The 20,111-nt window shown below is 41.8% G+C and overlaps 1 protein-coding gene across 1 annotated transcript in view; it reads right to left on the bottom strand.

The window, feature by feature from the left end:
* The window catches only part of LOC139110491 (uncharacterized), a 196,646-nt gene that overhangs the window by 167,189 nt on the left and 9,346 nt on the right, over positions 1 to 20,111 (bottom strand). Inside the window, exon 2 of the mRNA XM_070670304.1 lies at positions 14,340 to 14,390. Coding sequence (XP_070526405.1) covers positions 14,340 to 14,390 — 51 coding nt within the window. The remainder of the gene's footprint in view (positions 1 to 14,339; positions 14,391 to 20,111) is intronic.

Genomic DNA, 20,111 nt, shown 5'->3' with positions numbered 1-20,111 from the left:
GGCTGCGGTCCTTTCAACCAACATTTCAAATATCTACAATTGTCGACGTGTAGAAATAATTAACGCACGCACACGCCGGTTAATGCAATCAGCGACATAGTACTTCCGCGTTATTTCCTTTCGAGCTTTTGCTTACACAATTTTTTTCGATAAATTATTTAATCGCGAACGGGGAATACATTTAATCGATCGACGGACAATAAGGCGCAAGCTGGAATAATTTTTTTAAATCGACGAATTATCGAAGCGTTACTTCCGCTGCTCTGTAATAAAAGTGAACGCTCACGGAATCGCGATCCACTTTCTCTTTTAGCACGGTCGTTAAGTTTACAAGCTTGAACGATGAATTACGTTTCAATTGGTAACGATTGTTCGACGGACGATTTCGCAGCGCGAGGACGATTCGAACTGTCGCGTTCGTCGCCGCCGCGAATAAGAAATGCAACGAAGTTATTTGAACGTGAAAGGAAACATATGCACTGCCGAGGCACGCGCGTAATGAACAATAAAAAAAAACATGCGGCTTTTTATTTTTATCAGTAGCGTAACTTGTAAAAAATTTACAGTACTGGACAATAGTGCGATAAGAAAAAAAAGAAAAGAAAAAAAAAAACAGCGCGACCTCAAGCTTTCTCCGAGTGACGTGTTTTTACAATGAATGCGCGAACGCCGCCTGTAACAACCACGCGAATCGTTCGTCATACCGTAACAAAATTGCAAGATAATTAACGGTAATTATATGCCGACGAATGATGCTACATCCGGTCCGAAAAGCACGTTCGAGCAGATAACAAACGGCGCCGTCTACGACGATCAAGACCGTGTCCGCGAAAACTGTTACATTTTAATTACAAACGGCTTTAATCTTATCGATCAATCGACCGCGGCCGTAAGGAACGATAAACGAAAGGAGCAGCGCGAGTTAAATTGAAATAAACGAAATTTCCGAAGAGAACGTCTCGAGAAGAAATTAAAGTTGCAAATTCATCTCGCGGCGCGCAATGATAACTCCCGCACGGAAAAGGCGCCGCTCGCATCCCGGGCTATTTTGCGTTTACGCGCCCGGTAACAATGTAAAAGGCGTTTCAGAGGTGCGTTCACCCGCGAATGCAATTTCCAGCCGATTAATTTACAGATTCGCCGGAAAGCGTTTAAAGCGCACGCGAGAAGCGCGCGCGGGCGCGCATCGACGGGCCGTACGTTGCATTTAGGTCATCGTTCGTTCGTTCGTTCGTCTGGCAATGGATCACGTCTCTTCACGCCTCGCGCGCGGCTCGCGAATGTTAAAAGGATCTTAGGCCGGCTCGATCAAGCTCCAATTAATCTAATCGGAGGCTAGACGCGACTGGAAGAGGAGGAGAATGTATCCAGTGTGAGAGCCGTTTCGTGCGAGACTTCTCCTCAATTGGACGCCGAGACCTTCGGTCGCATTGATCCGCCAGCTTGGCCGAAGTTCACCGCGCCGTCGGGACGCGCGAAAAGCGCGGACAACAGGTGCGCGCGATCCGCGAGTGATACGCGAGCGTGTGTACTATGACGTCGTACTTTATCCAGGCGTGTGCGTTAACCGAGGCAGGTGGGCCACGAGGAAATCGCCGGAGCTCCGTAATCGCGAGGAAATAATCTCGCGAGGCCGCGCCGATCTGGAGAATGTAAATAAACTCGGCGCGGAAACTCTTTGCGTCTTGGATATTTTATAGTTCTACATATTTGTAATCTTCAAATTTTTTTTTATCACCCACGAGGTATATTAAAAAATATATATATTTTTTTATTAGGAGCTTCGTCGATTTCATTGATCGCGGATTATCACTGAATACGACAAGATCGTGGATGCGTGCAATACGAATATATAACAGAGCCATAATTACGCGTCCGGGACACTCAAAAGTTTGAGGAATAAATAATTTATGCTCTACGGAAAATGAACATTTGCATGGGCGAACATGAAATTCACGAACTACGAATAAACGCGTTTGCTTTCCTCTAAAAATATCGACGCGAGTGTGTAGATATGCAATTACTGTTGAACGGAATAATGAAATGCGGGAATGCAAAAATTAAATATTAATTAACGCGGCGGTAAAAATTGTTGGAAGAGTATCGACGTTTTTTCTCGCCGACGATGTCTGAAAAAACATGGGAGCACCGACGCGCAAAATGCCGCCGTTGGAGAGAGCGCTAAAATTAACAGAAATAAACCGTATTAGTCTACGTTTGTCCAACTGGAGCGTACCCCTGGCCATGCTCGATGATCGTGAAAATCGTCAAATAAAATCATATAAATAACGCTTTGATGCAACGCGCCCGGCGGCCCGAAATGCGCGAGGCTATACGGCTGTAGTGCGAGAGCAACAGAGAGAAAAACTAAAGCAACATGGCTCCATTTCGAAGCAGCTCGCGCTTCGGAAAACAATAAAGTTTCGGTCGCACGCGCTCTCACCTCGCGTCGATACCGGACCAGAAATTCAGGGTACACCCACGATCTCGAGCGAATCCAAGTGATCGGGAGACGTACCTGCGGTTCGTAGCGTCGCGAAATCAAATATTAGTGGCAACCTCCGGCTTCGAGTAATCCAAACGGCACACAAACACCAACACGCTTCTCTCTCACTAGCTCACTATCGGCGAGGACCTGGGGACAAACGACCGGCGAATTTCCGCGCGGTGGGCCATTCGCGAGAGGGGAACTTTTGCGACCGCAACCCGACGCACCGGAGAAACACGACGCACGCGGTGGACGCGCGCGCGCGCGCGCGCAAAGCAGGTGATTACGCCGCGACAGAGCGGGACCTAACGTGCGTAAGTCGGCGGAGCCGCCCGGAAATTACGGCGATTCGCGGCGACGCGATCTCGGAACTCCGCGTCCGCGACATTAATGCGAGTTTTTCGCGGGTAAGTACGCGCTCGCCGAGACGCGCGCGGTAAACGCAAACGAGGAACGCGAACTACACGAAGCGAGCGCTCGCAACGGACTGACAAGTGACAGCCGTGACCCGCGCAGCTTTACGCGCCGCGTCGCGCCATGCCCGACTCTCCCACCTCCGCTTCTCTCCTCCACCAGAACCTCCAGTCCGCGCGAGAAGCCAGGCATCCGCTCGAAACGCACGAGCCTGACGGATACCCGAACGTAAATTCCTCTCCGCAGGCCTTTTTTCCTTTTAATTCACCTTTCTTTTCAAGGGACATGTGACCGTCATTGTCCTCCCCATTATTTTTGCGAAACACGCGTAATAAAATAGACGCGTACGCAAATTAAAAAAAAAATGCTAAAAAAAAAAATTTTAAGACTTTCCGCTTTGTTTTTTATTTTTTAAGAATTTTTTTTTCTTCTTAATTAAAAATCGTTGAATAAAATTGTGTTTAATTGACTGAAAATTTTCTATGCCGCTGCGAGTGCAGCTGATTAACAAACGTGACTCAAGGACGAGCACAGGGAAACGAACGATTATGTTTTATGCTTTCTACGCGCAGGAGAATAAACATAGTAGAATAGTTTCAAATGTATGCGCATAATAGATGTAGACGAGAGATAAGTATCGCACAGTTTTAGTTTCTGCTTTGGTTGACGTGACGCCGTTGCAATGCGTGTTTCGAATAATCTACAACAATCAGAGGCGCAAGCATTAATTATCTTTACGCTTTGCAGTATTATACCGGCGGAATAATGATATTGTAATCATTATTAACTTTCCCTATACGAGACTTACGTAATTCTAATAATTGCAGCGATTGCTGTTCGTTAAATAAAAATAAAAATAAAAGTATGCAAAAATATGCGTCGAAAAAGTAAGTAGATAAAAATTTATCGGTTAAAATAATTCTAAAATTCTTAATTTTAATTTCTATTAATCGAATTTTGATTTTTTTTAACTCGCTTCTAATTATGGGGATTTTTTTCTTTCATGTATTTTTCTTTCTCCTTTTTCTATTTTTTGTTTAAAACAAGCGTGCCGTTTGGAGAACTGAATTATCGGCGTAAGTAAGATCCTACTTCTACCTTTGAAGGGCATTCTCTAACAGAAGGTGCACTGGGTGTCGATACGGAAGGTTCCTGTTCGCTGCCACAATCGCCAACGAAAGTTGCGTTCGACGCAATTTTACTCGTATTAGCTTTATTCTCTCGCGAGATGGCAACGTCATAAAGAATCTCGTTTCACACGAGCACGAATTTTCTCCCGATAAGTCTGAATATGAATTTTCCTCGCATTTTCTTTCTCTCGACGATGGATAAACTGCAAACTGCCGCAAATTAAACCCCGAAGGGCACAAATTAGCTCAGCCGGCTCGACTTCCTGCCGAGTAATACTACATGATTGCTGATTGCGTTAACAAAGTAATATTATCAAATTTATTTACCGTGCCTTCCACTTAAGCCAATTTCCAAGCTACTGAGATGCGGCGTGCAATCGTTTTATTTTCTTTTCTCTTTCTCTCTCTCTTTTTTCTTTTTTTTTGTCCTCGTTCTTTTTTTTTACAAAGCGTTAAGTGTACGAACGATGGGGTCAGCGCCGCGAAAAAACGCGCCTTGAAATCTCAACTGACGTGGGAGACCGCCTGTCTTGTCGAACGACGACGAATTTTTCTTCGGCTACTGCAAACTAAATTTAAACTACGCTGCTGCGGCCAGTAACTCCCGCGATATTGTCTCCGGTTTTTCAAGACAATACACCGGAGACGTTGCTCCCAGCGAAATTCGATATCGGAGTAAACTCGATTTAAGCTCGGGACCCTTGACTTCGTGCTCCTCGTCTATCGCGCGGAGGTGACGTACGAGACCCGTTTTAACCCGGAAGGGTCGGGCCATAAATCCCCGGTGATGTCTATGATCGCGACCGGCGCAAACGAGAGGACCGATTAAACTCTTAAAGGCTCGCGGGCGGTCATTCTGCGAAAAATTTACTTTCTTCCATTCCAACTTTCTCCCGATGCCGCTCGAATCCCCACGTTAGTAAAATATTAGCCGCGGACGCTCGAGGAGCTAAAGTCTACAAGAAAATGCACTTACAATCGAATGAATATAAAAATCCGGCTGCGATCAATCTTCATCGGGATTTCAATATAATAATAAAATATGGCAGGTACGATTGTGAATGAGAAAAAATAAGAAAAAAAAGAAAAAAAAGTCGTTGAAAAATTCATAATAATATTCAAAGTGTTGGAAAATATTTTCCAGGAAGCGATTCGTATTTCTGAGAAGTGAACTCGTCGTCTAATTCGGGGTTTTCTCGCAAGCGTGCGATATCACGCGAGGATTGTAAAACGAGGAACGTAATATCTCGACGTCTGATCCACGTTGTACTATCGAAAGTATTCCACGATCTTTGATTTCATTCTATTTATACGACCTCTTAGCGTCTACCGATATCTTTCACTCGCTTCCGGTCTCCTCTCCTCGGTGCAGGAGCCGGAATATTGAAGTTTTCGGTCACTGCCCGATTTGAAACTGCACCACCGTATCAGCGCGCTAGATCCTGACGCTGTTCCGGTGGGTGGAAACGCTGCAAAGCTGAAAATGGGGGATGGACAGAGATAAGCAGGGATAGCGAGAAGGCAGCCGGATAAACGGAGGAACGATGGAGAGAGGAAAAAGAAAGGCACACTTCTCTATACGAAGTAGAGAAGACGGCACCTATCGTCGGAAGAGCGAAGGAGACTGCGAGAAGAGGGCGAGAGAAATGGCAAGTAAACGAAGCCCTTTTGACTTTCTGGGTCAGCAAAGTTGATTACTCGACGTCCCTGCAGCCGGAAAGCCAGCATCCAAGCCTCTTAACTTTCCGTCGCAGTGTAAACAAACGCGGCGGTGTGCGTGATCCTCAACGCCCGGTTTTCTACGGGGCGCAAGTGACTGAGATGAATAATTGATAGAATAGAAAGTTCGATTGACTTACAGAGGGATCCACGAAAGCGGATTTAACAGAGCCGCCCGAAAGAGACGCGTGGAAAATGTACAGAGAGGGAAGGAAAAGAAATTTTGTTTTTTATCGTTTAAAACGCATAAAAAGTTGTATTAATAAATTTCATCATTTTAAGTCGCCGGCGTAAAGCACTCAGTGGGATTATACACGTAACGAATGGTACCGTTCGCGGAGGCTGACTTTATTTATCAACGACATCTGACTGCATCTATTTAAGATTTAACGGGCTTGCACGATAAAGCGAATTTAATGGATTTTATTCCGGGCGCTATTGTTTTCCGCGCACACGTCGGCAAGAGCGTTCTTTCGCGGCGCGCTCTCTTCCGAGACGAGCTCGGTTCTTGACCGCGGCTCATACCCCCCTCGTGTCCCGGCTCAGACGCAATCAGCGAACGTGCATTTGCAACTAGTTAAGTTATTTCGAACAACGGTAGCTCATAATCTAGGTGAATTGCGCCTTGTGCGCGATCGGAGCCGTCGGCATTATTTATAAATTCAAAAATTTACGATCATGGAATTCCGGTTTCGTCGCTTTCCTGTCGAAATATCGAGCGCATTTTATAGCCACCTGTATGGAAGCAATAACGCGCTTATGCGCGGCAGAGCGTAAATAAAATAAAATATCCGAATTCTCTGAATAAAATTGAGGAGTACTATTGGTAAAAAAAAAAAAAGAAAAAAATAGATATAAATTATTTGTATTATCTCGATGTAATCTCACGCGCGGTGCATACGGCTAAAATAATATCGACCGCCGTTTAACGCGTGAACGCAGCTTTTCACACGCGTAGGAAGTTACATTTGAAATCAATTAATATTCAGTAACGTCAGAAACCATCAAGTGCAAGGACAGTATTACTTTTCCGTATCTTGCGGAACTTTCTCCACATAAAAACTTTTTGACTTTGGAGCTACGATATTAATGGTTACTTCAAACTTTCCCGGTGCTCGAGTATCCGTTTCCAGAAAACTTCAAACGTCATTCTCGAACGAAGTAGGAAAATACGTATATATGTATATTGTATTAAGAGAAAAAATTTTGTTCGAAATTGATACGTAGGTTTCAAGCGTCGCGACCTCCTTGCTACCTTTTTATTTCCTATGATAGACGCGAGTTTTTTTTTTATTTTCTTATTCTACTCGGTATATTACAAAGAGATGGGAAGAGTCATGCATAATAATATAGCACGACTGTCTTTTGTGCTCGCCTTCCGATCTCCAGAGTCTTTAGACTTTAGTTCTGTCGTCCTATTCTCCGCAACTCCTAGTTTCTCTTCGCGGCAATTCGCCTAATCATCACCGTCTTTCGTCAAACAAAAACGACAAGAAAAAAAGAGAGAGAAAAAAAAAAGAAATCCAGAGTACGTACAATATTTTTTATGAAAAGAACGTCTAGTAGTGAAATACTTTCCGAGGACTTTCAACTCGCTTTATACGCGGTGCAAGAATTTTTATTAAAAATTGAAAAAATATATAACGATGCTGGTGATTAGTTGAAACATCTCTACTATTCTTGTGACCCGTTCGCACCCAAAGGTAGGTTTAAGATAGTTTTACCGCCATACGTATGTTCGAAGATATTCAGGCGTTGCACGAAAAACAATTCCTACTATCTGCTTGTATTGCTATGGACCATCTGGAGCTTCCATCTACCATTTACGCGAAAATTGGTCGTATAAAAGACGTTCCTGAAAGCCCGACGAAAATTCTCTTCGTCGTCCGATAATTCTGCCGCTCCGTATAAAATTTATGTCGAACAATTTGGCAAATAATCAAAAGCGTATTCGCGCAATAAATGTGTATAAGCCTTCATTCGCACGGACGCACGGGATGCAGTTGCATAGAGATAACTTTCGGCATAAATATAAAACTTCTTTTCTTTAAGATTTCGAAGTTCAACGATAAATATTTTTTCATAAATACAATTCTTAAATTTTTATACCAAATCTGTAATCTTAAACCTCGCGATATATCCGTAGCAAAATGGATTACGTTGAATATCCAACAAATGCCTGCGCAATTTAAATAAGCCACCATAAGCCAATGCAATTAGTATTATCCGTTCAGCTGCGCCTTGATTGACTTAAACCTGTTCTATATTCATACAATGTATTGTTGCCGTTTATCATTTCCTATTCAAGCTAATTTTATATCGCGTTATACTTATAATTATAATAATAATTACAAACTGCGTAAATAAAATTTAAAGGAAGAAAAAAAAAAACTAATCAAGCAATTCAAAAAGTATTTACGTAAAATTAGAATAATATTAAATTCATGTAAGATAAATAAGATTATACGTATTTTAATAATAGTTAAAAAAAAAAAAAGAAACTAGATTGTCACTGTAACATAAACCTCAATTATTAAGACTGTTCTCCGGAGAAAAAAGCTCGCAGTACACTATTGGATACTATTTGAATTTCTTCTTCATGAAAGAACAATGAGGGAGTCGAGGCCGGAAAAAGAAGACCGTACGAACAAAAGGGTAAAAGGTGAGATATAAAATGGAATAGCGGAAACGAACACGCGCTTCTAAACTCGGGACGTGGCAAAACAAAAACCGAGAATTGGAGGATCAGGAAACGTTTCGAGGACGAGCAACAAGGACGGGGGTACAAAAGACGGCCGGGAATTCCTGGGCGGGAAGAAAATATTTAATCCTCCGATAAAGGAGCTGATCGCCGAACTGGAATAAGAGCTGAATTTTACAGCGTGAGGGAATTTATTATAAACCAGTTTTTCCTTTTTATATCCTTCTTTTTTCCCCACCCGACAAAACTTTCCAAAAGATTTCTTATTGGGATTGAATATTTTATAAACCGAGCTAATCTCACTTTTATAAAGCAGGTGATAACAAACAATGGTAGAGCCGCCACCCCCCCACGTTCAATCCAATTCGTTGTTAATTCAAAAGCTAAGCCAATCGCTTTATGAAAATGCTTTACGCGACGCGAAGAAATTGAATTATATAATTTATCTGAACGATCGAGGGACTTACGATTATTTCCAATGCTTATACGGAAATCCGGTCTCGCCGAGTCGGCGGAGAATATCCGTCGGCGGTTAAAATAAATTTCCAATATCGAGCTGTGGATTCAGATAGAATTTTTCTGCTTAATCTACGACGAGCAAGTATAAGCGGATATGCGGATAAATAGACATGCTACAAGTTTAATGCCGACTAACTATAAGAATATACATTTCGTAGGCTAAATAAAAATATATCTGTCGCTCCGCGGATAAGTTAAATAAATTTCATGCGTTTATACGTGTACGTAAAAAAAAAAGGATAAATTTTAGTTTCACGCAACATATATAAATCCTTTGAGAATTATAAATACAAGCGAGATACGCATCTATCGCTGATTTATTAAAATTATTTTAAACAAAAACCGCTCGGATAACATCGTGAATTTTACTTGAATTATGCATCTATTTGTTTAGGTACACGCCCCCGTCGTATCGCTGGCTGTCAATCAGTCTTTTTTTTAATCTCGTTCATCGATTCACGTTTCTAAAAGGGTTCAAATAATACGCTGCGAGCCGCAGGTCGACAATAACATATTATGATTACAGTGAACGCGAACACCGCTCGCCATCCTTTTTGTCTCGCGGCTTAATCGCCGTGATCGATAACTTCCGCGTTTTTATTTTTATCACTTTCCAGTTCCTGCGCCCACGAACACGAATTTTTATAAGACGTAAAACTTAACCACGGCGGAAAGTGCATTTGGTTCAAATGCGATCAATCCGTACCGAAATGATTTTTACGTCCGCGATATTTCACGAATCCGCGGTACAAGATTGATAATAAAATTGGCGACTTTTATCGATGGCGGATAAAGGTTTAAGGTAATGAAAAAGTTTTTTAATCCTCTTGTAATCGGAAAGTACTTTTTCTTTTAAAGCGAAAGATCTCGCCAGCCACGGTCAAGGAAGAAGTTTCCGTTTGTATAACGTATTTCCGAAGTTTTCTCCGCGTCACGCGAGATTCCGCGGTTTCGAGAGACACGGCGAGTGTTGCGCACTAACTTGGACAACGTTTCGTGAATCTTGAAATATACGTTTTTGCATCCTTAATACCCACAAAGGGAAACGGGGCTCTGGTGCCGGCGGCTTTCGTCGCTCCGGTGGTTTATTACAACGGTCTCCGCCGTTGCAGGTTGAGATTTATCGGCTTTCCTTCGGCTAGCAGCTGCGGCTACTCCGCAAAATACAAGGAAAGGAACGAGCGTATTACAAAACAAATGTGCCGCGGAAGGAAGAAGATATCGCACATTCGTTTCTTAAAGTTCACGTCATTTAGAATAGAAAGATCAGACAAGTTAACGGAAACAGCGTATATTTTCCCACGTGAAGTTTAAATGTAAATAACTCAAATATAAAAAAAAAAAAAAAAGAAAATAGAACAACGAATACTTAAACATTAGCTAAACGGGAACAAAATTTTATCTACACGTAATTATTTTCAACAAATAGTGATAGTAGCGAGCGAGTCGTGCAATCTTCGGTAAAAGATACAATTGCGGCATTAATTATTTAATTAAAAAATTACAATAAAATAAAATATAAAATTTTTTTACTATATTATTTTTTATGATATTATATAATTAAATCATTTGTTACCTCGTTTGCATATAAATGCAAAAATAAAGTCGATAGATAATTCTATATTCTTTCTCGTTATATCGTAAAAAGGAATTTTAATGGAGAGAATAAATTTCATTTTGCAAATTAATATACCATAGAAATTGAGGTACGCGTATTGTTCCTAGCGTAAGCAAATTCGAACAGACTAAAGCCTATTACATAGAATTGCATCAGAAAGAAATCAAATCCCGTTTAAGAATGCACGTAAATTCCCGAACGATCCGTCCCAATAACTCAGTAAGATAAATCGATAATGCACGGTAAAAAGCTAAGCTTCTTGAATGTTTTATAGCTGCTGCAATGCACCGAAAGACGCAAAAAAAACCAGTTGACTGCTTGCTTCTATTTTCATCTACAATACAAATTACGTAAAGTGCGTCTTGTTCCTAAAGCGCAATAACGTCGTTTAAAAATAATGACCTAATCTTAAGAGCCTGCCATTAGGAAGCGCACACGTTTCAATTACAAGAAATAAAGATTTCACGTAATTAATTTACACGATAAAGAAAAGTAAACGACATCGAGTGCTTTGAAAATTACGGGTCGCAATAAAATCCAACAAACAGCTTCCCGGACAAATGCGTTTGTGCTCACGAATATATAATTCCGGCGCTTAATGCGCACGTAAATATGCACGCTAGTTAATTAACTAAACATACCGATCCGCGCACGGCAACTTCCGAAGTAAAATTATGCCTTTGCCTCGCGACAACGTGTAATCGGAGAGCGCCAGTTCGAAAGGTCCGTAACGGAACTCGTTTACTTGACATTTCGCGAGACAAACGCGGCGGTTTACCGTCGACGACTTTATCGCGCCCGGGCACGAGCTAGGGAAGCGGCTCTGATTTGTGGCGCGTGCATATCCGTTGAGTTAGGAACCGAACGTTGAAATACAATCCGCGGTTTCCGCAACGTCGTATCTTCCGCGGATGCTGCAAGTTCCGTGGATTCCTCGCGTCGGGAATACATACGACTCCACGCCCGGGATACATCCGCGCGCGTAAACATTCAAGAAACGCGTTTCGATCGCTTTAACTCCGGCGGCCGATGATTAAATTCGTAGTTCGCCGAAGTTACCTTTCCAGCCCGCGACTCCGCGCGCGTACGATCGCGGAGTATAACGAGCCCCGGCATAATATAGGAAACTCAATCGGCTCTCACGCCGGCAAAATTATATCCTACGTACTTGACTACCGGCACGTTACGAGATGATGGGGTACAAGAGGCGCGCGTGGAAGAAGAGGGAGGGCAAAGTGCTTCGAGGAGAGGTGAATTACCGGTAGGGGGCACAAAATACCGTCATAGCGACACTCGGTGAAATTGCGAGGAGGTCGCCCGGCTATTTGTAATTGTAATTAGCAGACCGACTAATTCGTTACATTACCAAGAAATGGCACCACGTCGCGCGGTACGCCGCTTTCGCCGCTCGGGATAGAATTCGATACGCGAAAACGTAACGAACACTAATCACTGACGTAAGCACTGGGCGTATGCAACAAATCATTGGAGTCTTGTCGCGAGACACGCTCGACTAAGCAGAAAGGAAATCAATCAATTAAAAAAGTGGAACGTGATCGACACGAAAAGAGAGAAACGTAAGGCGAGGCGAGACACACGAGGAAATGTAAAAGCCCGGTGGTATTTTTCTTCTAGAGACTTTACGTCTGTTTTTAAATTAAATATATACATGATGTTTTAAGTTTTCTACATTTTTCTTCAATCGCGAATATCTGAATTCATAGTGGATTTTTCCATAATAGAAATATCGGGGAAGCGATATTTCTCAAAGACGTGCATGAAACGTAAGAATATTTTTGCAATTAAATTCGTTATGAATACAATAAAAATATAATTAAAAATGAATAGTAAAAAATAATAAACTAATAATTATTTTAAAAAATTTAGTTAAGACTGTAAAAAAAAAAAAAAAAATAGACACATGTACTTTATAAAAGATCAATAATAATTAATAATATTTCACCGTATGAAGCAAAGACGAATGATTTCTAGATCGGAAAATCCCGAATTAACGAGCTGAATCGCTTCCGAAATTTGAACATAACGAGCTGACTCGAGAGCATCTCGGTAAATGTCAGAGAGTAGAACGAGATAAATTTACGGGATCATGAAACATGCTGGACGGCTCGGGGATGTCAGCCGTTGTCATCTGGGAAAAAATACTGCGACAGGCTGCGACGCGGCGTCATACGAAAGTAAGAGACGTGTTAACGAAACTGCAGTTGGCGAGTATGCGTTTAACTACTGCTGTTCTTAATTTCCACGGTTTATCTCTCGGGTTACCTATTCCGTACATAGCAGATACTTTACGTCCTTTGAGACTATAAACCTAACGATCCTACACTCCGTGAGTCTTGTTCAACAAATAGTTGTGGAACGAAACGCTGTTTCAACAAACGGCATCACTTCTTGCTCATTACTTAATACAAGATTAATTTGTTTTGTAATCGTGAGCACCGTAAAAAAAAAAATGCATCGTAATTACAAGTAATTTGTCACAGATGCTTAAACCAAAATTAGCATTATAGCTCCTGCGTATACTATACATATATCTAAGCAGATGCATGTGCCTTGCGTACATACGTCAATAGTACAACCCCCACATGATCTTATCCCAAGTAGTTAAATTTGACTACGGTGTTTAACTTGCGATAATTACCAATCGCGGAACGATAAGGTACACCGATTAAAGTTCGTCAAGAGCAATTACATCACACATCTCGTGGAATAGAATTTAAAACACCTCGCACGGTTCAAAATCGAAACGAGTAATATCGATTCGCGACGTTAGAATAATTAATTCATTGAAGTAGGAAAGGGTGATTATGCAGACGTTACACGTGCGGATAACGCAAGTGACCCGTAATAAAATTCTACCGCTACGTATTTCCTTTCTTAACGAAACGCGCGCGGAAAGAGAAGAAAAAAAAAAAAAAGAAAGAAATACGCATCCTCGCGTTCCCAAGAAGCTCTTTTTCACGAAGATAGTCCTCTTCCCGGCAAGTTGCCTCGGCGAGCAATCTCACGAAATTGCACCGCGCGATTTCACGTCGTTCCGTCGACATTACCGTTCGCATTCCCAACGTTCCCTTTTTCCGAGTCCTTCGACTTTCATTTGACTGACGGAAGGGGGTGGAGTTGAGAGGGTGAAAAAGTACATAAGGGAAAGAGTATTGGACAAAAAGATCTATAAAAAGGTACGACGGGGAGAGAACAAAGATAGATTTCTCTATTTACAATTAACGTTGTTAACAAGGATAAGTCCATCGTCGCAATCGATATTACTATTTTCAAAAATAATAAATGGAGCAGTTAATTAAATAATAATACACCACAAAATGCAAATGTGCGATATGCATGAATGTTCATAATATATTATTATAATTTCTCTCTTAAAACTGCAATATGTTAAGTATTAAACGCGCGTAAGCTTTCATCTGCTTCCCAGTAATATTACCGAACAGGTAAATCATATACTTTCTATTTTCTATTTCTCTCCCGGTCGCGCGAAAAGTAGACCCAGTGAATATTTCGAACTTAAACTTGGACTTTCGCGTAAAGTATAAACGGAACGTCTATCATCAGGTCGAGTGTATGATTCGGCCGCTATTTATTCGTGCATTTGAGATAGATTTTCCTCGAATATTCTGTGCAGTGTCTAAGTCATCGTTTCATTTTCTAATATTCTAACTACGTAATTCAAGCGAAAAAATAATCATGCACTACTTGCAAAAATTATAAACAACTCACTCGTGCCTTCGGCGTCTGTTTCAACCCAATGGCCGGCTGGCTGCGATTACTCTGCAACAAAAGACGAATATCTTTTATATAAAAGACCGACAATAATGCTCTAATGATCGACATTAAATTCAATAAACCATATCGTTCGCGCCGCCACGTCGACAGATACTTTTAATCCGGAAAGTAAAGAAACGAGCCGCGATAAATTGTTGTCGTAAAACGTGCCATCAAAATGCGAGCTCGGTGGCCATTTCCGGATCGCAAATAAATCCGCTTCGGATGCGCCAAAGCGACCTTTAGCGCGATATCGCCGCCGCGACTGATACGACAACTACAAACGATAAAACGATAAATTTACGGCGAAACGTCAGCCCCTGGTATCGTCGTGGGTGTCCGTCATTGCTGGAAATTCGTAAATCTTAATTGGCCCACCGGAGCGCAGTTGTTTCTTCATGTCCCAGGTACGTTAACCATTAAGATATATATTTGGCGAACGAGTGCAGCAACCGCGAACATTTCTCGGTGATGTGCGCTGTCGGTATTTTATTTTCGTAGTAATTGATTCGCACGTAAATGCTCGCGTTCGCTGTTCGTTTACTTTTAGGAATAACGACCGCGGAACAGGCCGGGCAAAATCATTTCACGTTAAGAACTCGACCCGGACAAAATGGCAAAGCGGCTAAAACGGTCGCGTATTTCACGGTGATTTAATTAAGCTACCGTACTCGCCATATATTTCGATACATTGTTGATTAAACTATTTTCGAAGTCGATATGCATTTTTATTCACGTTGATTGCCTCTGTATTTGCCGCCACGCGCCGTTTCATCTTTTTCACAGGTGTTCGCTAAAAACAGCACAAAGCGCTCATTCTGTGATTTTTGCAAAATTTTCCCGCAGTCTTTTTATTTATTTTTTTATTGATATATATACGCAACTTTCGTTTCGTGTGACAAAAAAAAAAATAGGCGACTGTTTTATAATTTTATAACCTGCGCATTTATTTTAATTTTATTCGCGTGATGTATTTCTTTGTACATATACTCTTTCTTAAGGAACTTTAATTAAACGAGTTAACGAGCGGGTCTACAGATCTAAGATCTAAATATTATTCAAGACTTCATTACTCGGTAATCCTAAAATTTTATTTTTTTTTTTTCTTTGCATTTTTCAAGGAATCACGAACATAATCAAGAAGTCCGAACTAGATACGTTGATTACATCGTATTTGCATTTAAATGTCTCCAGATTGCAATTTTCTCTGGCATTTCGAGCAGAAACGAGGACATTTCATCCCGTCAATTTCGACGCTTCGGTGCCGCGCCGATGATAATTAGCGGGCATTTAGCGACACTTCGCTTGTTCGAAATCGGCTAACAGATATACTGATTGTGAGAAACAAACGAGCTTTGTACGAGACGTGATAATTAAGCGGTTTATCTCGATTAATTCTGGATAATTACGCTCGGCAATTAGTTCAATTGCCGCGACTACCCAAATGAGTGGCTGGGCCTTACTCTTCGGCCTCGCGGTTAGCAGCTGGCGAAAATGCAGCTGCAACCGTATCGTCCTTGTAGCCGCCGCGGCGCTTTTGCCCTCTCATCGTCCTGAATCTCGAAAATTGCCTCGTAAACTGAGGACGCCGGTGGAGCCCGGACTCGAATGCTTTCCCCGGTTACATTTCCACTTGGAACCGCCGCCCAATTTAAACCCCGTCATTTACATTTTATCGCGTAATAAGCGACCGACGAGTGGAAATTACACAGCCAAATATTCGCCAGGCTTCACCTCGCGTTGGACGGGAAGGAAAACTTGTAACTGTCCAGCCCGACTGTTCGCGTAGCCGTTTCGTCGTAAAAACTGCGCGATCAAGTTCACGTCTTGGAAAATCTGGGAACGGAAAATGTGCCCGCGACGAGATTGCCGAGAGGAAGCAATTAACCCAGCCGAGTTTTTCGAAGTTTCGTAACGCGCGCGCTAACAACGCTTCGCGAATTTGACAGTGTCGTTGCTACTGCTGCATTCGCAATTACACCGAGCTCTCTCCGTCACGCTTGCCTCACGGTACGTAAATATAATATACCGAAACGATTCGACCTACTTCTATTTTATTCAGTAATTACGTATTATCCGGTTTGCTTAACCCTCCCCGATTTTCTTTTTCCAGGTTCTCGTCCCCTTTAGCATTTCCCGCTATTTCGCCCTCCTCGGCTTTCTTTTTTTTTTTTTTTTTTTTTTTTCTTTTTTTTTTCGATCTGTTTAACCGTCGAGACGCGACTCGTTGCGTCGAAAGCACCGTAAGAGCCGAAGAAACAAAGCGGGAGATAAAACCGCGGGAGAATGGAACGGAGACAAACAATAAAGCGGGAAGTCGGATGAAAAATCCGTGGCCGCCTAACGGAAGCGCGTCGGTGTAGGCCGAACCGCTGTCTCGCGCCGAGTTCCCTGGACCGAACTTTTTCTTCCTCGCCGATCTCGGCCTCGCGCGAGAAGTTTCGACGGGCGTTTACCAGCGAATTTATCGGCATCGCGGTCTATTAACTCGTAATGGCATTAAGTCGACCTGCCGATACCCGATACGCCGTATAATTATTTTCTGTTCGAACGCGTCCTAGATTTCCTTATGTTACGGTCCCGCGCGGAACGTTTATTTTCACACGTTAAACCGCGAACTCAATTTAAGAATATGTCCGACCCACTTTAGAAAAAGAAAACATACAAATTAATCGAGTCAAATGGTAGTACAAAAAAAAAGAAAGATAAAGAAGAAAAAAAAATTCTAAAAGACGTATAACGATGACGGAAAAAAAAAGAATCCGCTGAAAGTGAATAAAGGTACACAAAATCGTTGAAATAAATTAAGCGCCATTAAAATAATTGCTAAAAAATCTAATTTCTCGCCCAGAATTATTCGATCGAGCCATCGCGCTGAATTAATTCTGCCACAAATGTAATTAATATTTATTCATAAATTATTTTATCGTCTGACGAAATTTCCATCGGCGGCAAACATTTCTTCGACATCAGCCCCGAGTGAAATCCGTTGCCGATTGGTGGACAGGCAAGAATGGGTTAGGCTATATCGTTACTAGGATTAATTCAGCGTTGAGTCAGCGCCAGGAGCGTTCGAATTGAAAACAAATCAATCAGAATGAAATGTGGCACGAAAGCTTCGGGTATTAGAACGCTCGGGAAAATCCATCGGCGGGTCACGTACAAAGGAAACGAGAATTCCATTTCGCAGAGGAAGCCTCTGACGTCTCCGATGTGCCATTCGGATAATTATTCAGTTACAGCGAGTGCTTTAGGCCGCTGTAGAGAACGGATGATATTCGATTCCGGATGAGAGATGCGAGCCTCCTATAGTATTTAATACCCAGGAAGGAAACACAGCAATAAACGAAAAAAAAAAAAAAAGCTTGCCCACTGCGCTGTAGCAGAAATCACGCTGAAATATTCAATACACTGAAATAACAGTTGCTAGAATTTCATTATTAATTACGAAGATGCAGAACTCAGGTATTTTCATAAAAATTATATGGGGTTATATTACCTTTTTTTTATATTCGCGCGATTAATAAGGAAACTTTTGAAATTATTATCTGCGTGAGTTTGCTGAATTTTTTACAGCGTAATTTTGTATCAATTACAGTGGGTAATTAACATTGTGTATATTTTTTTTACCGCGAATAAAACGAGGTCAACTGTGAATTTTTCTGCGAGCAACTGATATTATCTAAATAAAAAAATAATTAATTGTTAAATAGACTGAGAAGTTTGACTTTGATTTTATAATATCGCAGGATTTTTATATTTAATTATGTGCGTATAGAATTAACAGAAATACGAAATTGAGACATACTATTATTTTATAAATATTAGAAATTAAATTTAATTATAAATATTTTTTATAATTATTAAAAATTATTTTAATAATTTATAAATAAAAAAAAAATATGCAAAATCTGTCACAAAGCAAATCACCTAAAACTATATTAAAAAAAAAAAAATAAAAAAAGATTAATATTAAATTAGTTCGATTATTTCATTAAAAATTAAAAATTAATATTTTATATCAAAATTTTTTCGCATGGAAAAACGTGGGAATTAAATTTTTTTTTTTTTTTTTTTTTTTAAATTTAAATTATAATTTAAAAAATTAAATTTATATTTAATTTTATTTAAAAGTAATCGTATTTAATTAATTCATTAATTCACCTTTGGGTTGAAGCGCCGACGCCCTTGCTTTCTAAGCCTGTTCCTCCACTCAGTTTCTGTGTGGTAGGTCAAGATCGCCTCGTCCACTCAGTAATCCATATGGTAGGACGCCTTCTCTTCACAGCCTCAGCAATCACACATGCACATTACACACTCGCGAGTACGCATCTAGCGACTATCAAGCGTACTATAATATTCGTCACGAAAATTCATCAAGAAAAGTCATCAAGAAAAGTCATCAAGAAAATTCGGCACTTTCAACGGCGCTCCCGACCAATATACGCGACACGCAGCAACGCTGGCAATAATTAACAATAATGATTTCATCACGATTCGTTACGCGAGTCGTTTGATCCAGAATTTGAGTCTCTACGAATGCCCGATCGCGAATATCACTGCACCGATGCTCGCGTATCGTCTCCCGGCTAGATGTACGCGGACTTATAATGGCGGAACAAAGGACTCGTCGACTGACTTTTACTTGCTCGACCGAACGTCGGCGGATGGACACCGGCGATGTCCTGTGCGAGATACCGCGGTACCTGAGGCTCCCGGGCCGAAGCAAAACGCAGATACGCGACGAAAAACCGTGAAGAAACGCACGCAGATGTCCCGAAACCCTCCGCTTGGAAAACCGACGCCGTACGTCTCGACTCTACCGTCTCTTCTTCCTCACTGTGGAAGAACTAAAGTGGAGGCTTCTCGCGAGCCCGCGAATCTCGCGATCCTGAGACGCTGATTGGTCGACGCAATGGGGACTTGAATTATCCGCGGTCATCCTAACGCCATCTCTCAGGGACGCCGTCCACCTTCGCTATGAACTGATAGACGCGGGGGCGAGCGAGGTAAGGGGAAGGGTGGAGTTCGCGAAAACCGTTATTATCTCGAAATATTAATCACGCACTGAATTATTTTCGACACGTTATTGTCGCCCGGAAAAAGCACTATATCGGTGCCCGCGTCGGATGCCTCAAACTCGTCTTATTAATTCGTTCTCTTACCCAGCTGACGACCGGCGAGTGTCGCGGACGCGGAGAATCATTTCACGGTATATCCGAAGAAATCCCAACGAAAAACGAAATTCGCGAACACTACCGTGGCCGGGAAGCAGATACGCGGATACAGAACCGAAAATTGAGCGAGGATGCGCGACCCGAATGTACCGAAGCCTCCATCTCGCGAACCGACGTGTCTTCCTCACCGTGGAAGGACTACTGATGAAGGCTTCTCGCGAGCTCGCAAATCTCGCGATTTTAAGACGCTCTGATTGGTCGACGCAATGGCGACTTGAATTATCCGCGGTCATCCTAACGCCATCTCTCAGGGACGCCGTCCACTTTCGCTATGAACTGATAGACGCGGGGGCGAGCGAGGTAAGGGGAAGGATGGAGTTCGCGAAATCCGACTATTTCTTGAGATATTCATCGCGAAATGAATTATTTTCGACACGTTATTGTCGCCCGGAAGAAGCACTATGTCGATGCTCGCGTGGGATGCCTCAAACTCGTCTTATTAATTCGTTCTCTTACCCAGCTGACGACCGGCGAGTGTCGCGGACGCGGA

Source organism: Cardiocondyla obscurior, linkage group LG20, assembly GCF_019399895.1.
Source record: "Cardiocondyla obscurior isolate alpha-2009 linkage group LG20, Cobs3.1, whole genome shotgun sequence".
Taxonomy (NCBI): Eukaryota; Metazoa; Arthropoda; class Insecta; order Hymenoptera; family Formicidae; genus Cardiocondyla; species Cardiocondyla obscurior.
This window is presented reverse-complemented; position numbering and strand designations above follow the sequence as displayed.